The sequence below is a fragment of the Euprymna scolopes genome, chromosome 37, assembly GCF_053919585.1.
Source record: "Euprymna scolopes isolate OS-2025 chromosome 37, ASM5391958v1, whole genome shotgun sequence".
In the NCBI taxonomy this organism is placed as follows: domain Eukaryota; kingdom Metazoa; phylum Mollusca; class Cephalopoda; order Sepiida; family Sepiolidae; genus Euprymna; species Euprymna scolopes.
Genome location: NC_136518.1, coordinates 58,536,367 through 58,557,445, shown reverse-complemented (window position 1 = coordinate 58,557,445; position 21,079 = coordinate 58,536,367). Strand labels below are relative to the sequence as shown.

The following is a 21,079-nucleotide window of genomic DNA, read 5'->3' as shown; positions in this document are numbered from 1 at the left end:
TATTTGTCCCATTTAAGGTTTCTTAACAGTGCACAAACATATATGTAATTTGATTAACGTCTTTCTTCTTCTTTACAACCACAACAAGCTCTACAAACGCAATGTTGCTAATATCAGTCTGTTTTATAAATACTGTTATGGTATGTGTTTTTCAGAAGTATCTGATGTATTCCCTGCTTCATTTATAGAAGCTCATTTGATTTGTTGGTCTAGTGGTCTCCATCAATTTGATGTGTTCATACATTTTTATAAAACAACTTCCTATTCTAGTTGCTTCCTTCCAAGAATTGCAAGCTTGTGGAATTCCTTTCTTGGTGACTTTTTATCTTGTCTACAGCTTTGATCTTTTCGAGACAAATGCTAACATACATCTCCTGTTTTGCAATAATCATTTTTCAGTCTTGTTAGTCAAGTGACTTCTTGCCTTTTCTGGGGCAATTTCCATTAGAAAAATGTTGATCTCTCATCCTCACCAATTTCATGCAGATGTTTTACCTAAATTTTAAATGATTAAAAGTTACTTTTTTTTTTATTATAATCGAATATATGAAATTATCTTGGCAAATCTTCAAAGTAGAACCCAACTAGCATCTAAACTAGTCAAAATCAAACAACTTCTGACGAGATAATTTTCAATCGTTCATCTTGCACTGTTATTAGCAATATAATAATGTTCTTCATCACAATTTATTTTTAAAAAATGATTCCAGAGTAAATCGCTGTATCCAGGTTTCATCTATTGTAACATATTGTCGCACTTCAGTTTTCATTGTGTGATGAAATTGCACTCTAAATCGTTGACATATTGTTCTTGATCAACCGTGAGCAAACGGAACATCCATTTTGAACACGGTTTTCCCATTGAAAAATAATCACGTCAAAATGGTGAATACATTGCCTTCTGATATCTTCAAATCCTTTACTGTTTCATGCAATTTCAATTTACCATCAGCCCAAAACGAGTTCAAACATTTTGTTTTCTGAAACAACCGTTGAATTTGGGCGACCTGAGCATTCAGCATCATTTGTGTCTGATTATCATCTCTTAATCAGTGTTTTAACAGAAGAGTCTGAATAACATTTATCAAAATATTGCGTTGTTTGAACAGTATTTTTCCCATCTGAAAGCAATGCCTAATCAACACACAAAATTCAGATTTTTCAATTGTTTTTAATAGTTGCAACACTAGCTTTACTTTAAAAATTTTTTTAAAAAAACTAAAAAAAAAACTATAATTTGTAAACTAAAGATTTGATTGGACTCAAATTTTGACATGCCCAATTTGAAGGTTATATATAAATATTTATAAATATGATTGTCTTTAATAACGTCATCCGTATGTCACACTGGGGACTTATGGATTTATTATTTCGTATTAAATGTAAAGCGATCAGATACAATTTTTATGTATTGTCAAAAGTTTTAATAATCCTGAAATCAACACTACTGAAATGCTTTCAATGTTTGTTTTCTTTTCGTACTTCTGTTCCGTTTAATTGTAAGTTTGTTTTTCACTTTTCATTCAGCTGTTGTGCAACGTTGCCAACCTCACCAATTTCAATGCCGAAACGGACAATGTATTGACGCTAGTAATAGATGTAACCGCCGTTACGATTGCACTGATGGATCAGATGAAACCAACTGCAGTAAGTGGATTCTTCTTCGATAGTCAAATAAAAATTTAAACCTAAATCTTATTTATTTAGTATAATTTTATTGGGCATCTTTTATTTAATCTGTTATAAAGCATCATCTGAAAATATTTAAAACAAATGATATATGTCCGTAAGGATGCGTGGCATAACCGATAAAGTACTCGGTAAAACCCAGTTGTAAGTTACTCTTGTGGAGGTTGAAGGGTTAATCATCAGTGTGGACTAAACTCAAAATCCAATTGCGAATTACTTAGGACTTCTACCCAGTTATTGCTGACGCAATGAGAGCATATTACCGCTATGGATTAAATAAAGGGTTCCATTAAAAATTCTGATGATTTCAGAGTTTGATATGATACACCCGAAGGTCAGAGATTACATCGACTAAAACATTGAAAATAACACTCAAGATGGAACAGTAGTCTGAATAATCCAAATAATCAAAATTATCAATTCTCGTCTCAAAACTTCACAACCATAAAGAGTATACTAATAATAATGTTTAAAATGGTACTTGGTTTTTCTACCAAACTACCGGGGGTGCCTGGCGTTGCCCGGATGTTTGTAGGTGTGTTGAGAAAAAGTGGTAGTAGGCAGGTAGGCTTGAATCTGTGAGGCGAAGACAGAAAAGGTGAAAGAAAAGCTGATATCTTACCACTACACTATGACACCACAGGAATTGAAAGCATTCAAATTTAGCGATGTCAATCAAAAAGTTGACTTGCAGAAATGGATAGTTAAGTGAATGAGTTTATGCAGGCGCAGAAATAAACGTCTAGCTTAAGTTAAGAATCATGCACTTAACTCTGGCTCTAGGCCAGTTTCTGCTGTATCTGTTTCTGCCATATTTCCCTACGATGTTTTGGGAAAACCAGCCCCCCCCCCCTAAAAAAAAAGGGGAGCTCTTGCAGTGTCCAAATGAGTAACAATTGTCTGATAGGAAGGGTTTCCCCCACGTTGATCAAAGTTAATTGTTTTTCTGGACATCCCGGCCAAGAAGACCGTTGAACTCATTTGCTTCGATTAGCTTCACTTTATTTATATGAAAAAGACAAACAAACTCATGAAAGGACGGAATAGAAGGAATCTTTTTAAAGTCTACCAAAATAAATGTAGAGACGACATCCGTTTTCGAATCTGAGATATTATAATCTAGGAAGTATAAAGAAACTTCTAAATAAATGTAACCTCGTTGAGAATCCCGGTGGAAAAAAGCCTTTCTTGGACATGCAAAAACGTGCAGCCGTTTTGCCTTTCATATATATATATATATATATATATATATAACAGGCTTGCAATCAGAACAAACATCTCTTCCAACCGAAACAGTCCATTAGCTTAAGACCTAAAAGCCTATCTGTCCCTCAGACCAATTGAGACTAACCAATCTCATCTGCCTGTTTTGTTGGAATATATCCCTTCATTTCAGGTGGTTAATACAAGACCACTTGAGCCTTATCAGCTGTTAAATCTATGGCCATAAAAACTAACTAGGGTGTTTATTATCTGGAGTGGACATAATTTCTGTAGCATCTAAAATGGTCTGCTTTCTCAGCATGTAACCTATTTTTCAAGAAGTCATTTTTCAAAGAGGCTTAACATTTTCTTTGGTTTTCTCTTTCCCATTGCAGGCCTGTCGTTTGTAGCATGCATATACACACACACATATATATGTGTGTATAAACATGCATATTACTTGCATGAAAAATGTCTGTGTCCGTGTATCCTGTAGAGTCAGGCTATTGAATGATAGTAGAAACCAACATGGCAATAACTAGATGATTTTGTCATTGATAGTCGAGCAAACTAATGTTGAAATCTCGCCGAATTCTCGATTATACGCAGATTAGATGATCTAGGGCTGTATATAAGCAAGCCATTTGGAGAATGAGGAGTTTGTTTTTTGCAAAAAGTGAGCGGTACACACATGCTACATTGAAGCATGATATTTTGTTGGAGAGAACAAAGTGAAGTTAAGAAGTGATGTGAATTACGTCTGATTCTAGTAAAGAGGATGCTGACCAATTTTATGATTTTCAAATATCATCAATCATATCTAACCGGATTAAAAATTGTCATGAAATGTCAGATTATTCTTTTTACAAGGGAGTCAAGCCACTCGAGGGCGAGTCTCAGATCTGTGAGATAACACCACAATGATGAGTGGTGGGTACTATCGTGCTATACCCTGTCAAAAGCCTTAGATATATCTAGAGTTACCTCTCTACCCTCCCTTGCTTTGTCTAGTGTATGGTATATATGTTCAAAGATTAGTTAGGATATCTGCTGTAGAACGGGCTTGCCTAAAACCATATTGTTAATCAGTCAGAAGTTTAGCAGCTTGGTTAATTAAGGACTCAAATATTTTGGTGAAAAGCAAGAGGATGCTAATGGGTCAGTTCTTTCGCCAGAATTCTTAAATACAGGTACCACAGAAGCAGTTTTGCAGCAGTCAGGAAAGCACGATTCGTTAAGGCATCTGTTGTAAAGTTTGGAGAGAACTGAAGCAACCTCGGCAGAGCATTTTTTTTTTTTTTTTTTAATTGCACAGCCGGGATGAGATCGGGCCCATATGCTTTTTGAGGTGTAAAGGTTTTTATGATATCATGTATCTGAGAAGGGGTGATTTTCAGATCATCTAGTGTGGCGTCTATCCGCAAAGGAAAGTCAGGGAGGGAGTGGTTTGCTGGGTCCAATGTGGAGTTAGAGGCAAACTGACTGACAAGCATGTTACCTTTCTTGGTTGCCGTGCAAACAACCTCATGATTGTTGGATCGTAGGGGAATTGTTGATTGCCCATTATTTACTACACTATTCTAGATTTTCCGAAAATCTCAGGTTCCTAATTTTTGTGCTTCGATGCATTTTTTTGTGGTTTTGGTCTGTCGCTATTTCTCTTTTACAATTACTTCTAGCTTCTATAAACTTCTGTCTATTTGAATTACACTTATATCAGTTAAATCTGCAGTACACATACTTTGAGCAATGGTAGCGGCACAAGTAGGAGTATCTATTCAATAAAGTTAAATTAGCTTGAAACATGAAGTTTTAACCTTACCGTTAATGCAAGAAATGAGTCTGATTTTCGTATTTATCCATTTATGTATATTTTGTCATATTTGATTTAATGTCGGTTTTACATGCTGGCATATTTTTTTTTATTTACTCTTCTCCCTATCTCAATCTTTCTGTCTCTCTTTTCTCTGTCGTAATTTCTTGGTAGGGACACCTTAGGTGATTAGTAATAAACTAATCTCTTCAATAAGGTAAAACCTAGAACGGTGGACCTCTTACAACTTCACACTGGCAAAGAATAAGCCATCCTCAGAAATGGACTAGACTTTACCAATCTGATTTTTGCATGAAGCTAACCCTGAAGAGTTTAATGGAGACATTTTGGAAAAGTCGATTAGTTCCAGCTTAAATGTTAATGCTCCACGACTATAAAGCAGCTTCATCAGCTGCTAGTTTCATAAGTTTTAAGCTTTTACCATCCGAGAGTCATTAAAGGTTTTAATGATATTTAAATGAAAATATTCGCAGTAAACACTCGTCTAGCTTACAACTGTAACAATTTCCGTTATTATCTATCTGTGCCTAAAATTAAAGGTGTCCGATTAAACAAACAAACACTACCAAAGTTCCATCACTACCGATAATTACGGTGTTGTTTCACTGACCTACTGGCACTCATTAACCTTTGGTCCTTGATAAGCAGTGATCTTCCTCCCTAATAAAAGAAACAAAATTCTTTCAATGTTCAATTTCATGTTTCTTTTATTCTATTCAATTTCATGTCTCTCTTTTTGCTTTTCATCCAGCTGCTGTGCAACGTTGCCAACCTTACCAATTCCAATGTCGAAACGGACAATGTATTGATGCTAGTCATAAATGTAACCGCCGTTACGATTGCACTGACGGATCAGATGAAACCAACTGCAGTAAGTAGATTCTTCGATTTTCTAAATTTAAATCTTACTATTGAAGAATGAAATACTTAAAATACTCATTATACTAATCAGCACTCTTTACTTTACTCTTATGGTCTGACTTTACAAAACACAATGCCATTTGTCATAACCACTTTCTTTTTAAGGTTTCTTGACTTGCAACATTAGACCTTTTGGGCTGTCAAGTCCTAGTTCATTCAACAAAAGCTCACAGGCCTTTGGCTTAATTTCCAAACAAAAACAGCCGATTTTACGAATCAATTCTTATTGCTCAAAAGTAAGAATATTTGATATTCAAATTCATTTTATTTGATCATGTGTTTGCAATATTTATTTTTGCAAACGTGATAGGGATTGTTTGCGTGTATTATCAATAAAATTACGAATGAATAACACCAAATATTAATTTATGAGCTGTTTAAAAAATAGTTAGCTGTGTTTTGGCCTGGTTCATGCTCAAATTAAGTGTTTATTAGTTATTAATTCCTTTCATTCTCGTGGCAATTATTTTGTGGCTCGGAGACAGGCTTAGCAAATGGAATCAAAGGTGGCTTTGTGGCTGGATTCGAATTTCCAGATTGGCAGGAATTGTCATCCTACACTGATGATTGTGTAAGCATGAAACACTAGTGTGTGTACATATAAAAGAATAATTATATATATATATATATATATAATCTCTTTAGTCTTGGCAAACTATGGCTGCCCATTGTAAGGGTGCCTGTGCATGAAAAATTTTGTGCCAAGAGTTATGCAATCTCCAACTACACCTCTCCTGAGTCACCATTGTTAAATACCAGTAGCAAGTGGAGGTTCAAGGCGAATCGAAAAAAAATGCCGAGATAAGCAGAGAGCACATACAGGAATTCACACATGGTCAGGCTCAGTGTTGCTTAACTTCGATGGTCTGACAAGAACCGGTGTGTCAATGTGATTATGCTGTACATATATACAGTATTTCAAAAGACTGTATTGATTTAAATAAGTGATCCATTCTGATGATAATATACGAGTGATATATGAATAAAAAAAAACTTGTATATATTCATTGAAATAACTACATTTTGAAAATAAATACTGCAATTTTTTATCAAAATGAAACCAGCATTCATTAATAGAATTACATACAAGTTGGAATCAGATGTCCCGTGTTCTCTATTGTGGAATGTTTGAGAACATCTGCAAATTTCAAATTAAAAACGCTGCATCACCATCTTTTCTTATATGGGGTGTCCAAAAGTCACTGGACTTGGCCCTGATTTTAGCAAAAAATTTTACAACTTGCATACATTGTTGAATGCTGTACTTATCCATAATTAATTTCCAAAACATTATCCGTAAAATATTTGAAATAGAAAAAAAATAATCATTAATGGTAAAATTACATTTTCAACCCTTCAGTGATGTTTTTGAACACCATGTATAAGGAAAGTTGTCTGTGTTCGATTAAAACTCAGAAATATCAAAGATACACTTACAAACCTTACATATGCCAATACATTATCAACTCGAGCAGGTTAAGGTTTATAATTTACTGTGATATTTTGAGGGAGATCATTAAAGACAAAATTAGTTGACGGTGAAAGTCGGTGAACGTTTTAAAACTTTCACCGACTAATCTTTTGTTAGAAAAATGTCCAGAAATTAAGGGAAATGAATTGTTTGAATTTATTTCCTCTAAACCAATTATTCTATTTGATTTATTAATTTATTTTTCTTATTTAACCCCTGAACAAAGCATATTGCTACTTGGATTAGTCATTATGTAGGATTATGCTTACAAGAGCACCATGTATAGGTAATTGAACATTAACTTAGCTGTTTGCATTACATTTAAAATTCGTTAGTACAATCAGGGAAGCAAGAAACGGGGAGGGAATTCCAAATTCTAAGAGTTCAAGGGAAGAAATTATCAGCATAGGAAGTTTTCTGATATCTACAGACCTCTTCAGTGAAGGAGTGAGATTTTCTGCTTGTCAGGTTAGTTAAGGGTATTTACGTTGCAGGGGGGGGGGCACTGTCCAAGAGGGAAAGACTAATAGTAGGTGCATCAACCCAAATATGGCATCAATACTCCATCCATAAGCGAATGCTGGTTGTGTAAAGATACAAGATACTGTCGAGTGTGAGTAATTTTCTAGCACAGTAGAGGAAGCCCACCTTCTTTGCAGCAGCCTTGGCAATGTATATGTAAATTGAAAATTAAAAAAATTAAGAATTGAAATTGTAATAAAAAATCAATAGCGGGAGTACTCAGAGGTCATTATTCATTACCAGGCATGGTCCTACATAATAATGCCTGTAATCCAGCTGACTAAAATATGGTCGTCTTCAAGTCCAATGTAAAAAAGTTCTTGATGAGTCGTTCCCCTTTAGTAATCCAATTTACCAAATTTCCGCTATGAACGATTACTACGATATTGTCCCATTGACTACTGTACACTCTTTAACCCTTATCCTCGAGTGGCCTCTGAGGCTTTAATAAGTGGTGACTCCTATGTGAAAAAGAAACAACAACAACAAAAAAACCATGTCAGGAGTACCTGTTAGTCTCTATTTATATAAATTTAGATATGTGCATATGTTTATATATTTGTATGCATAGGATTCGCTACTAAACTAATTACTGATCGTTATGAATTTTTAAATACAGCTGCTGGGCGTAAGGATGGTTAATGCGGGCTAAATTTAGTTTATTTTTATTCGAAGGGGAAAAAGAGGAGGTAGAAGCTGTTTGTGAAAACCAAGACGCCCCATATTTTTGTAAATATTTAACAATATATATTAATCATTAATTAATAAACATTATCCAAATTTTAGTTTCTTTGAAATATTTTAAAGTTTATCCGAAAGTGTAATGAAAATTATATTTTAGATTTACATTGAATTTGATCAAGAGTCATTAGTTAAGTAAGATTCTGATGTAAGGAATACAAGTACATCCGGGTTCCTCCTCTCAAGAATATGATTAACAGGTTAAGCCATAAATACTGGTTTGTACAGTCGGAAGAGACATCAAAAGATACGCCGAAAGCCTCATGCTTAAGTATATTACCAGCTCCGACCACAAACCCACTTAGTAAGGCGACTGGATTGCATTACTCGATTACTGTAACCAACAGTAAAACTTAAAACAAATATCCTTTTCACAAAGCATATCGGATTCCTTTAATTTCAATTTCTTAATACGTCTTATGCTTATGCCTTAATTATAGACATTAGAATAGAATAAAAATCATAGATTCTGATTAAAATTGCAATAAGGATTCTAGATGTAAGATTTAGTGTCATATGTTGACTTTAATATTTGTATGGAGACAAAAAAATGGTGCAAAACTGCTCTTTGGAGAAATACTTTTTACCATTCCTGAGATGGATAAAAAAAGTCAGTTGTCTAAATATGTATTTGTTTATTATTCAAGAACTTTTGAATCTCTTCATAATAATTGTGGTACGTTAAAGAGATATCCTATTTTTTATTGATGCATACAAAATTGTTTTTTTTATTTATTACTAGCAGGGATGGGCGCCCGGCGTTGCTTGGTAATAAAATACAGTTAAATATATTTTTAATTGATGCAGATTTCGTATTTACAGAACCAATTTTCTATTGAATATTATATTGTATATAATATATGGTAATAATTTCAAAAGTTAAAAGACTTGGGTGCCATTAGCTAGAATCGAACCCAAAACATTTAATGCTCCAGCTGCATCCCCTACCATTTGAGCTATCCATAGATAGATACGAAAGATTATGAATTAAATCCCTTCAAGCTATGCATGAATTTGTACATGCGTAAAAGTAAAAGCAATATGTTGACAAGTTGAAATGAACATTTTATGTTTCAACTTGCCGACATGTTTTTGTATGCGTTATTCATTCATCCAAACAAAGTTTGTACGTAGTATAAACCATCCTAGGTGTATGATTACTATTTCTTGTTGATTTCAGTGTTATGTGACCAATAGTTTAGGAGCTTATTGGTTAAATATTTAGACACACACGCACATACATACATACATACATACATACATACATACATCTACTGTTTTATTTATACATATTTTTCAAAGTAAATTGTTTAATGCATATTGTATGAAAGACGTTCTACAGTTCATTGCTGAGATCCACTGAGAAAAGCAAATGGCTGCCTCCATCTGTTCATGTAGTTCTAAGGTGTAGATAACTCCTCAGCACTTCGTGTATCAGGGGCAGATGACTGTTCTCATTCTGTCAACCATGAAGTAATTTATAATTGTATTTTGAGTGTTGCCGATTAGATTGAACCTTCAAAATCTAGAAGAGTGTAACTTACAACTGAATTTTACCTAGTACCTTATCCACTAACCCTGTGAATTATATAAAGGGTTATGTCTGAAATTCTGTGCAAATTTCAGTGTTCCACAAAGATTCCAGAGTTCAACAATCTACAAGATGAAAACAAATAGTACGAATTAGCAATCCTTATTTATAAAATTTAGAAAGCTAAAAAAGATTTTTAAAAATGCCACAAACATTTATTAGTTAATTTCTAATACATTTTCGTGCTAATATTCATTTGACGATAATTGCTTTTTAACTTTTGCATTATAATTGCACTCACTTTTTGCATCTTAATATCTTTCAATCTTAATATTTTAATTGAATTTATTTTCTTCCTATGCACTGCACCTTTCTCTCTTTTTCACCTCCTACTCTCAGCCACTGCACAACGTTGCCAACCTAACCAATTCGAATGTAAAAATGGTCAATGCATTGCGACTAATAAGAAATGCGACCAAAGATTTGATTGTTCAGATGGATCAGATGAGCAAGATTGCAGTAAGTAAATACAAAGAATACATATTTTAATGGCGAAGTTTTTAATCAAACATCAAGAATACAAGTTTTATTTCAGAACCCTTGAACAGCGTTTGGCCTTGATAATTGGTGAGTGGTCTAAAAAAAAAAAAGCATTAAACAACTCCTGTGCATTTTTACCATTTTATTAACTCATAATGTCAATCATAAAAAATGAAATTCTATTTCAAATGTACTGACATTGCTTCATCATTAATCTTTCAAATCTTTTTTATGAAAATCCTATATTTTTCAAACTTCTTACTTCATATTTAACTTTTTCTTTGCACTCGTCTTCCTATGCACTGCACCTTTTTCTTTCACCTCTCAATTACTTAGCCACACCACAACGTTGCCAACCCAACCAATTCAAATGTAAAAACGGACAATGTATCGATGTTAGCAAGAAATGTGACCAAACATTTGATTGTTCTGATGCTTCAGATGAACATGATTGTCGTAAGTCGATTAGCAAATATCGAAATTGCATGAATTTACACAATTTAAGATTGATAAATTTTAATTAAAACGATAATCTAAATAACTTTTAAAAAGTAAAGAATGAAACTTACACATAAAAATATTTATAGTTATGATACAATTAATTGTAATTTTAGAAAAAAAAACAGTTAAAACAGAATTAAATTTAAATTCTTACCAATAATCATGATACGTTTTATAAAATTTAATCCTTTCGCTTTAAAACCTTTTCTTTCTTTGACACTTTTCTTCTCGTTCGTCTTTCTATAAAATGTTATCGTTTCTTAAAACATTCTTTCATTTCTCGTTATCTTTGCACTTGTCTTCCTATGCACTGCACTTTTCTCTTTCACCTCTTACTCACCCAGCCACTACACAACGTTGCAAACCCAACCAATTCAGATGTAAAAATGGACGATGTATTCACGCTAGCAAGAAATGTGACCAAACATTTGATTGCTCTGATGGATCAGACGAACAAGATTGTTGTAAGTTGATTAGAAAATATGATTATTACATAAATCAACACAATCTCTGATAAATAAACATAAATAGATAATATCAATTAGCTTTATGAAATATTGCACCCTTAAAATAAAAATAAAACATAAAATTATTTTATGCAATATGGACAATTATCTGGTATATTAATGCTTCATAAAACGTGTACCTACACTGCATTCCAGAAAATTATTTGTGATATATTGTACAGATAATTGAAAACTATGATAGAGAGATCAGTGTAGCAAGTTGTACCGTATTACATAGCGACAAAATATATATTGATTAATGTGAATATGAAGTATGCTTGGTTGTTGCTGAAACATAAATCGACATAATTTTTCATTGCTAATCTAGCATAAAGATAACAGTGGCAATTATTTTTTTAATATTGTAAAATATAAATTTGATTTCTAAAACTAGAAAAACCATTTCTTAACATGATTATTCAAATTTGACAAGATTATTTTGCATTTGGAAAGGGGCATTGATAAGTATTAATGCTTTTAAACTTTAAATTATTATCAATAATATAATCTAATGGGTTTTTCATAAATTTTTATTTTAATATTTTCTTCATTGATTTCTCATTCTTTGCACCTGTCTTCCAATGCACTGCACCTTTCCCTTTTTTTCACCTCCTACTCTTAGTAATATCACAACGTTGCAAACCCAACCAATTCAAATGTAAAAACGGACAATGCATCGATGCTAACAAGAAATGTGACCAAACATTTGATTGCTCTGATGCTTCAGATGAACAAAATTGTCGTAAGTTTTGTCTTAATAATTGACGACCTTTCTAGTAATAAAAAACATCAGGCAAAATTTCCATATTTATTTCTACCTTTTCATTAATCCGAGATATAAATTATGAAATCTTGGCATAAAACTCGAAGTCTGTTAAATAACAATTCCATTTAATTTTTGCCTTTTCTTAATAGCAATAGCAAGTATTGCCGGCTTGCTATCGTTTCACTAAAAGTACGCCTTGACATATTAAAAATAACCATTTCTCTTATAAATTTGCTAATACCTAACATTCTTTGTTCATATAAATATTAATTTAAAATAACCTTCACTTTTTATTCTTACTATATATTTTTATTGAGCTTATCTTCTCTTGCTGCCCTGAATCTAACCTTTCACTTTTCCCACCTAGCCTCTGCATTACGTTGCACAGCTCACCAATTTGAGTGTAAAAACGGACAATGTATAAATACTAGCTACAAATGTGATGATTATGTTGATTGTTCCGATGGGTCAGATGAAACCAACTGCAGTAAGTAATAATAAATAGTTAGCATGTATTCAAATCGATATTTTATCATAGAAAAGAAAATGTCCGTCTGATTATTGGTTATAAGATTCTAAAATAAATAGCTGACAGATAATTAAAATATGCAACTATGGTAAAAGGATCTTAAAACATGTTTGGCATATTTCATCATGTTCTCTTTCTGTTTGCACTTGTCTTCATATGCACTGCACCCTTTTCATTCTTTGACCTCTTACTCTCCACAACACCACAGCATTGCCAGCCCAACGAATTCAAATGTAAAAACGGACAATGTATTGATACTAATAAGAAATGTGATGAAACCTCGATTATACTGATTCTTCAGATAAACAAGATTGGCCTTAATAATTGGTGACCATTCTAGTTAAAAATAAATAAAAAATACACCAGAATAAACTTATTTTTATTTCCAACTTTTTTATTAACCTGAAATATAAATTATTATAAAATGATTAAATCATGAACATTTAAATTCTGTATTTGAAAACTTCCATTTTTTTCGTATTAATATCAATAGTTGATTATACTGATTTGTTATCCCTGCGCGTAATTTACTATATGAAATGATTGCAACGTTAATTTGAGTCGTCTTTGTATAAAATTGAATTAACTTGAAATAAGCCACATTTTTAACTTATCCTTACTCTGCATCACATAAAGTTAATTTCATTTTCAAGAAAGCAATTTGAATTCAAGGAAAAAGCTTTCGCACCGACATAATACGTAAGCAGTATATAAAAAGATGGTGCGTCTTTGAAAAGTTGAATTGATTTGAAATAAAGCGTTTTGACTTTACTGTTAGTGTAAGAAATGGATTCAATTTTAGCCTTTAATTAAATCTTTTCAATAAGATCTAATTTATTTTTCGGACATATAAAAAAAACATTTCATTTATAACTTTGTAAAAACGATCACAAAATATTTCTCATTTGGTTATGTATATAAGTATTAACAGTTTGGTCATTTCATAAGAATTGATTTTTCTTTACTTTTAAATATGTCTCTAAAGAAAAAAATCAGAAACCATTTTGCCTTTTTACGTTAAAGTTAGAAATAAATCGCAACATGTTGAAATTCAAGTCTGTCTCATAAGGAAAAGGAAAATTTGAACACAAGTGCTAAATATGTCTAGTAAATAAAGCAATATAACGAAACGGAACTATTTGTTTATTGTAGTCAAAAGATTCAATTAAAAGCACAAAAACAAATAGTTAATTATTAAAATATGCTTTTACAAAACTAATATGCTAATTAGGTCAACTTGCGGTCGATATTGCATATGCTTAAGTAGTACATCAAGAGGTTGATACATATATTGTTTAGTTGGATCAACTCATAATGTGAAGAGTTGCTTTTCACGATAGCATGAAACATAGGTCCAACTTAAAATTATTTTCGCTAATACATCGAATTTTTTTTATTAATGTCTCATACATTCTTAATCTAACTTAATCTAATATTTTCTTAATCGATATCACATTATTTGCACTCGTCTTCCGATGCACTGCACCTTTCTCTTTCTTTCACCTCTCACTCACCCAGCCACTGCACAACATTGTCAACCCAACCATTTCAGATGTAAAAACGGACAATGTATCGATGTTAGCAAGAAATGTGACAAAACATTTGATTGTTCTGATGCTTCAGATGAACAAGATTGTCGTAAGTCGATTAGCAAATATCGAAATTGCATAAATTTACACAATTTAAAATGAATAAACTTTAAAACGAGAATTTAAATAACTTTTGAAAAGTAAAAAATAAAACTAGTACAGAAAAATATTTTCTCTTGCAAATAATTATTCGAATTTAAGTTATGATATAATTGTAATTTTAGAAAAACAATACAAACGCAATAACTAAATTTAAATTCTTACCAATAATTAATTCTTTTTATAAAATTTAATCTTTTCATTTTAAAAACTTTTTGTCTTTCTTGCACATTTTTTCTTTGCATTCATTTTTCTATAAAATGTTTTTTTTTTTTTTTAAGAAAAGCTTTTTCTTTTTTTCCATTACTCGTCTTCCTTTTCGAAAAACAATTAAAATACAATTAATAATCAAATTTTTATTTTTACCAATAATCATAATTCTTTATAAAATTTAATTCTTTCATTTAAAAACTTTTCTTTTACATGTTTTTTTTTTTTTTTAATTTTTGCGTTCATCTTTCTATAAAATATTATCGTTTATTAAAAGCTTTTTCTTCCATTCGCACTTGTCTTCCTGTGCACTGCACCTTTCTCTTTCCTTCACCTTTCATTCACTCAGCCACATCACAACGTTGCAACTCCAACCAATTTGAATGTAAAAACAGACAATGTATTCACGTGAGCAAGAAATGTGATCAAACATTTGATTGTTCTGATGGATCAGATGAACAAGATTGTTGTAAGTTGATTAACAAATATGATTATTACATAAATCGACACAATTTCTGATTAATAAACATAGACAATATCAATTTGCTTTATGAAATAGTGTACTCTTTAATTTTTAACAAACTAAAATTAAACATTAAATTTGTTTATGCCACATGAAAAAGGACTTAAAGTATCATGTATATTTATGCTTCACAAAACAACCTTCACTGCACTACGGAAAATAATTTGTTTGTGAAATCACATTGCATAGATAATTAAAAATTATAATAAAGAGATCAGTGTAGCAAGTCGTACCGTACTACATAGCAGCAAGATTGATTGTATTTATATGCTTTCCCACCAAAGCAAATTAGGCACAAGGCCGTTTTTTAATGTGAGGGGGGGGGAACCAGTTCCCCTAAAAGTAGGGTAAAAAGGGGTTACTCTGGTTGTGACCAAAAATAATAATTGTCCCAGTATAGAGGGTTTCCCATCCATTGACTGGTACAAATTATCTCAAGTGCAGCATCTGCAGAACAGATACTACACTTTGATCCCGACCCGAAGGCCAAGAACAACAGGGTATTTATTTGCTCCCCCACCGAGCTAATTAGGCGCAAGGCCGATTTTTAATGTGAGGAGTGAAGGGGAAATGGGGACCAACTCTCCAGGGAGTAGGGGAGCTGGATAGTGATCATTGGTATGAAGGGTTACCCCTACATTGACCAAGGTCTTATATGTGGGGTTGCTCCCACATATGGTCTTTGCTTGCAGTATCTGCCGAACAGATACACTTTGATCCCAGCCTAAAGGCCACGAACAGAAAAAAGGCAAGATGCTAATAATGTAAATATGAAGTATACTTGGTTAATACTAAAACATACATCGACATAATTTTGATTGCTAATCAAACATAAAGATAAGTGTAAATTATTTAATATTGTAACATAAATTTGATTTCTGAAACTGAATAAATCACTTCTTAACGTACGATTATTCAAATTATTTTCATAAAATTAGTTTGCATTTGGAATGGGCCTTTAATAAATATAATTGCTTTTAACTACTACTTAAATTACTATCTATAATATCGAATTAATGGTTCATACATTTTTATTTTAATATTTTCATCATTGATATCTCATTCTTTGCACTTGGCTTCCCATGCACTGCACCTTTCTTTCTTTCACCTCCTACGCTTAGCTACACCACAACGTTGCCAACCCAACCAATTCAGATGTAAAAACGGACAATGTATCGATGCTAACAAGAAATGTGATCAAACATTTGATTGTTCTGATGCTTCAGATGAACAAGATTGTCGTAAGTTTGGCCTTAATAATTAGTGACACTTCTAGTTAAAAAAAAAATCCACAAAGAAAAACTTCCGTTTTAATTTCTACCTTTTTATTAATCTGAAATATAAATTAAGTCGGTGCAAAAATGTTTTTTGACTTGAAGTTGGACGTGAAAAACATTATTTTTGCACCAACCTAATATCATTAAATGATTAAGTCATAAACATTTAAATTCTGTATTTAAAAACAACTTCTAGTTATTTTCTTTTTCTTATTTGACTTCACTGACTCATTATCCCTTTGCGTAATTTAGTATTTGAAATGCTTGCAATGTTAATTTAAAATAATAAACATTCATGACTTTGTAAACCAGCTAACAAAATTTCTCATTTGTAAATATTAAAGTTTGATCATTGAATTAAAAAAAAATTTTCTCTTAAATATATCTCTAAAGAAAGGAAAATAAGAAAGCAATGTACCTTTTCACTTTAAATTTAGAAATAAATCGCAATGCAAATTAAACTTATGACTGATATCGCATATACATAAACGGTATATAAAAAATAGTAGTTTTTTTGTGTAATATTAAATTAACTTGACATAATCCGCATTTGAACAGTTACGTTACTCACGACTACGTAGAATTAAATAGAAATTAAATAACGTGTGGACCATCTTGATATTAGCATTTCTATTTAACTGAATTAAAGTAAGAAACTACGAAAGTCTCTTAAACAGGCTTCAATGAAGTCGATGTTCGTATGATGACTTTCGTCTGTCCCCAGATAGATGAAGCGCCTCTTCATCCAAATATAACTGTAGAAGGCTTGTCTCACAATCTATTTGCTGTTTAACGTCTCTTTTTTTTTTAAAACAATATGCAAAGTAGTAAAACTTACGAATGATATCACGTATATATATAAACGGTATATAAAAATGTGATGCCTTTGTGTAAAATTAAAATGCAATAAACTACGTTTTCAATTTATCGTTACTCAGCTTCATATAAGATTAAATTTATTTTAAAGAAAGCAATTTTAGGTCGGTGGAAAAAATTTTTGCACATACCTAATACGTAAGAAGTATATAAAAAAAAAGGTGTTTTTTGTCTGAAAAGTTGAATTGATTTGAAATAAGGCGTTTTGACTTTAGTGAAAGAAATGGGTTCGAGTTCGCGTTCATTCAATTAAATCTTTTCAATAAAATCTAATTTAGTTTTCGGACATAATAAAAATTTCATTTATAACTTTGTAAAAGCGTTAACAGAATATTTCTAATTTTTTCATGTATATAAATATTAAGTTTGATCATTTCATTTCAAATGTTTCTTTTCCTTAAAATATGTCTCTATAGTAAGGAAAATAAGAAAGCATTTTGCCTTTTCATTTTAAATTTATATAATTATAAAACTCAAATGACCTTGTAACGATGTATGTAACCCACTTTCCGGTTTACGACATCCAGTTGTGCATGCGCGCATGACCTGCGGACTGAAATGTTAACGTTATTATTTCGAAATTATTATTTAACATGAGAAGAGTGGGGTTTAAAATAACTTAAACGTAATACAGAAATGAACGATGTAAAAAAAAAAAGATATATATAAATTTAACTATAAGTATGATGGTATCTGTTCAGTGCACATTTACCTATAAGTATGGTCAACCACTTATAATTCAGTAACTATTTTTTTTTCAAAAATAATCAATTATAATGAACAAAACTGCTCATAGAAATCTATCTATATTCTTTTTTCATTTTAATATACTTTCATAGAAATGTTTCTGTTATGTCAAAAAAACAACCTATTTTCTTTACGTCACAAGTGTCACACTCATACGTGAATTCCCTAGCTAATATAACCGCTAATGAAACGGAACAGAACTATTTGTTATATTAAAGTCAAAATATTAAACAACACAAAAAAAGTAAGAGTTAAAAAAAAGTCCCTTTTAAAACCAATATGCAAATTAATCTTATAGCTGATAGTTCATATACATAACTGGCATATAGAGGTTGATGCATCTATTGTGTTAAGGTGGATTAATTGAAATATGCTACGCTGACTTTCATGTAAGCGTGCAATATGGGCTCAACTTAACATTATTTTTCCTAATATAATCGAATTCTTTGATTAATATTTTGTACATTCTTTGTGATTTTCTTAATCGATATCACATTACTTGCACTCTTCTTCCTATACATTGCACCTTTCTCTTTCTTTCACCTCTCACTCACTCAGCCACGGCACATCGTTGCCAACTCAACCAATTCAGATGTAAAAACGGACAATGTATAGATACTAGCAAGAAATGTGACCAAACATTTGATTGTGCTGATGCTTCAGATGAACAAGATTGTCGTAAGTCAAATAGAAAATATCCAAATTTCCTAAATTTATACAATTTAGGATAGATAAACTTTAAAATGAGAATCTAAATTTCTTTTAAAAAGAAAAATAAGGAACTTGTACAGAAAAATATTTTCTTGCATATAATAATTTGAATTCAATAGTATTATAATTTTAATTTTATAAAAACAATTAAAACAATAAAATTTTAATTACTAATAATCATGATTTATTTATAAAATTTAGTTCTTTCGCTTTAAAATGTTTTTTTTTTTTTTTTTTTTTTTTTTTTTTGCCTTTTCTGTCTTTTTACTTTGATTTTCCGTTCCTCTTAATCTTTGCACTTGCCTTCCTATGCACTGCACCTTTCTCTTTCTTTCACCTCTCACTCACCCAGCTACTTTACAACGTTGCAAACCCAACCAATTTGAATGTAAAAACGGACAATGTATTCATGCTAGCAAGAAATGTGACCAAACATTTGATTGTTCTGATGGATCAGATGAACAAGATTGTTGTAAGTTTATTAGCAAATATGATTATTACATAAATCGACACAATTTCTAATTGGTACATAAATAGTTCATGTTGAACTTTATTAAATATTGTATTATTAAATTTAAAACAAACTAAAATTAAATCATTTAATTATTTTATGCCACTCGAACGAAGTATTTAACGGGTATATTTATGCTTCACAAAACGTGTACCCACACATTGCATAGATAATTGAAAATTTAAATAGAAATCAGTTTCAGTGGTAATGGTATATGTTTAATTTTCTAATTTATGCTAATGTAAATATGAAGTATACTTGGTTAATACTGAAACATACATCGACATAATTTTTGATTGCTAATCAAAGATAGTGTAAATTATTTTTTAATATTGTAAAATATAAATTTGATTTCTGAAACTGAATAAACTGTTTCGTAACGTACGATTATTAAAATTATTTTGATAAAATTAGTTTGCATTTGGAAAGGTGCTGTAATACATGTAATTGCTTTAAACGTTAAATTACTATCAATAATATAATCAAATTAATGTTTCATACATTTTTTTTATATTTTCTTCATTGATTTCTCTTTCTTTGCACTTGGCTTTCAACTTACTGCACCTTTCTCTTTTTATCACCTCCTACTCTCAGCAACATCAAAACGTTGCCAACCCAACCAATTCAAATGTAAAAACGGACAATGCATCGATGCTAACAAGAAATGTGACCAAACATTTGATTGCTCTGATGCTTCAGATGAACAAGATTGTCGTAAGTTTGGCCTTAAGTAATTGGTGACCCTATTCGTAAAAACATCAGAAAAATCTTCCATGTTTTCATTCATCTGAAATATAAATTATGAAATGATTACATCATAAAACTCGAAGTCTGTTAAAAACTATTCTATTTAGTCTTTGATTTTTCTTAATAACAATAATTGATACTGTCGGCTTGCTAAGAGAATTGCTTGACATATTAAAAATAAACTTTTGTGTTATACATTTCTGTCAAACATATCTTTTTACATGGTTCATATAAATTATATTTCAACAAATCATTTAAAATAATCACTTTTTATTCTTATACATTTTATTGAGCTTATCTTCGCCTGCTACCCTTCACCTAACCTTTCACTTTTCCCACCTAGCCTCTACATCACGTTGCCCAGCTCAACAATTTGAATGTAAAAACAGACAATGTATAAATGCTATCTACAAATATGATGGTTATGATAATTGTTCCGATGGGTCAGATGAAACTAATTGTAGTAAGAGTAAATTGTTAGCATGTCTTCAAATCGATATTTGATCATAGAAAAGAAAATACCCATCTAATTATTGGTTATAAGATTCTAAAATAAATGACTGACAGATGATTAAAAGATGCAACTATGACAAAAGGATATTAAAACGTGTTTGGCATATTTCATCATCACTGAAAATTAAATGTTTACTTCTTACATTCGCACCGTTTGGATGATATTTTGAATAATAATTACAATTGAATAATTTTAACATAGATGGTTACTTATTTCAGTGTCACTTATAGTTTTTTTTTTCTGAATAAATTCTTAATTCATAAAATGTCGCTTCGTTAGGAAAAATTCTTTCTCTTTACACTTGTCTTCCTCTGCACTGCACCTTTCCCTTTCTTTTACCTCCTACTCTCAGCAACATCACAACGTTGCCAACCCAACCAATTCAAATGTAAAAACGGACAATGCATCGATGCTAACAAGAAATGTGACCAAACATTTGATTGTTTTGATGCTTCAGACGAACAACATTGTTGTAAGTTTGGCCTTTATAATTGCTTACGCATACCTTCTGGTAAAAAACA

The 21,079-nt window shown here is 31.3% G+C and overlaps 1 protein-coding gene across 1 annotated transcript in view; it reads left to right on the top strand.

Moving 5' to 3' along the window:
• The window catches only part of LOC145261202 (uncharacterized), a 751,089-nt gene that overhangs the window by 375,050 nt on the left and 354,960 nt on the right, over positions 1 to 21,079 (top strand). The window contains exons 38-40 of the mRNA XM_080119542.1: positions 1,528 to 1,647; positions 5,478 to 5,597; positions 10,312 to 10,431. Of these exons, the coding sequence (XP_079975668.1) occupies positions 1,528 to 1,647; positions 5,478 to 5,597; positions 10,312 to 10,431 (360 nt within the window). The remainder of the gene's footprint in view (positions 1 to 1,527; positions 1,648 to 5,477; positions 5,598 to 10,311; positions 10,432 to 21,079) is intronic.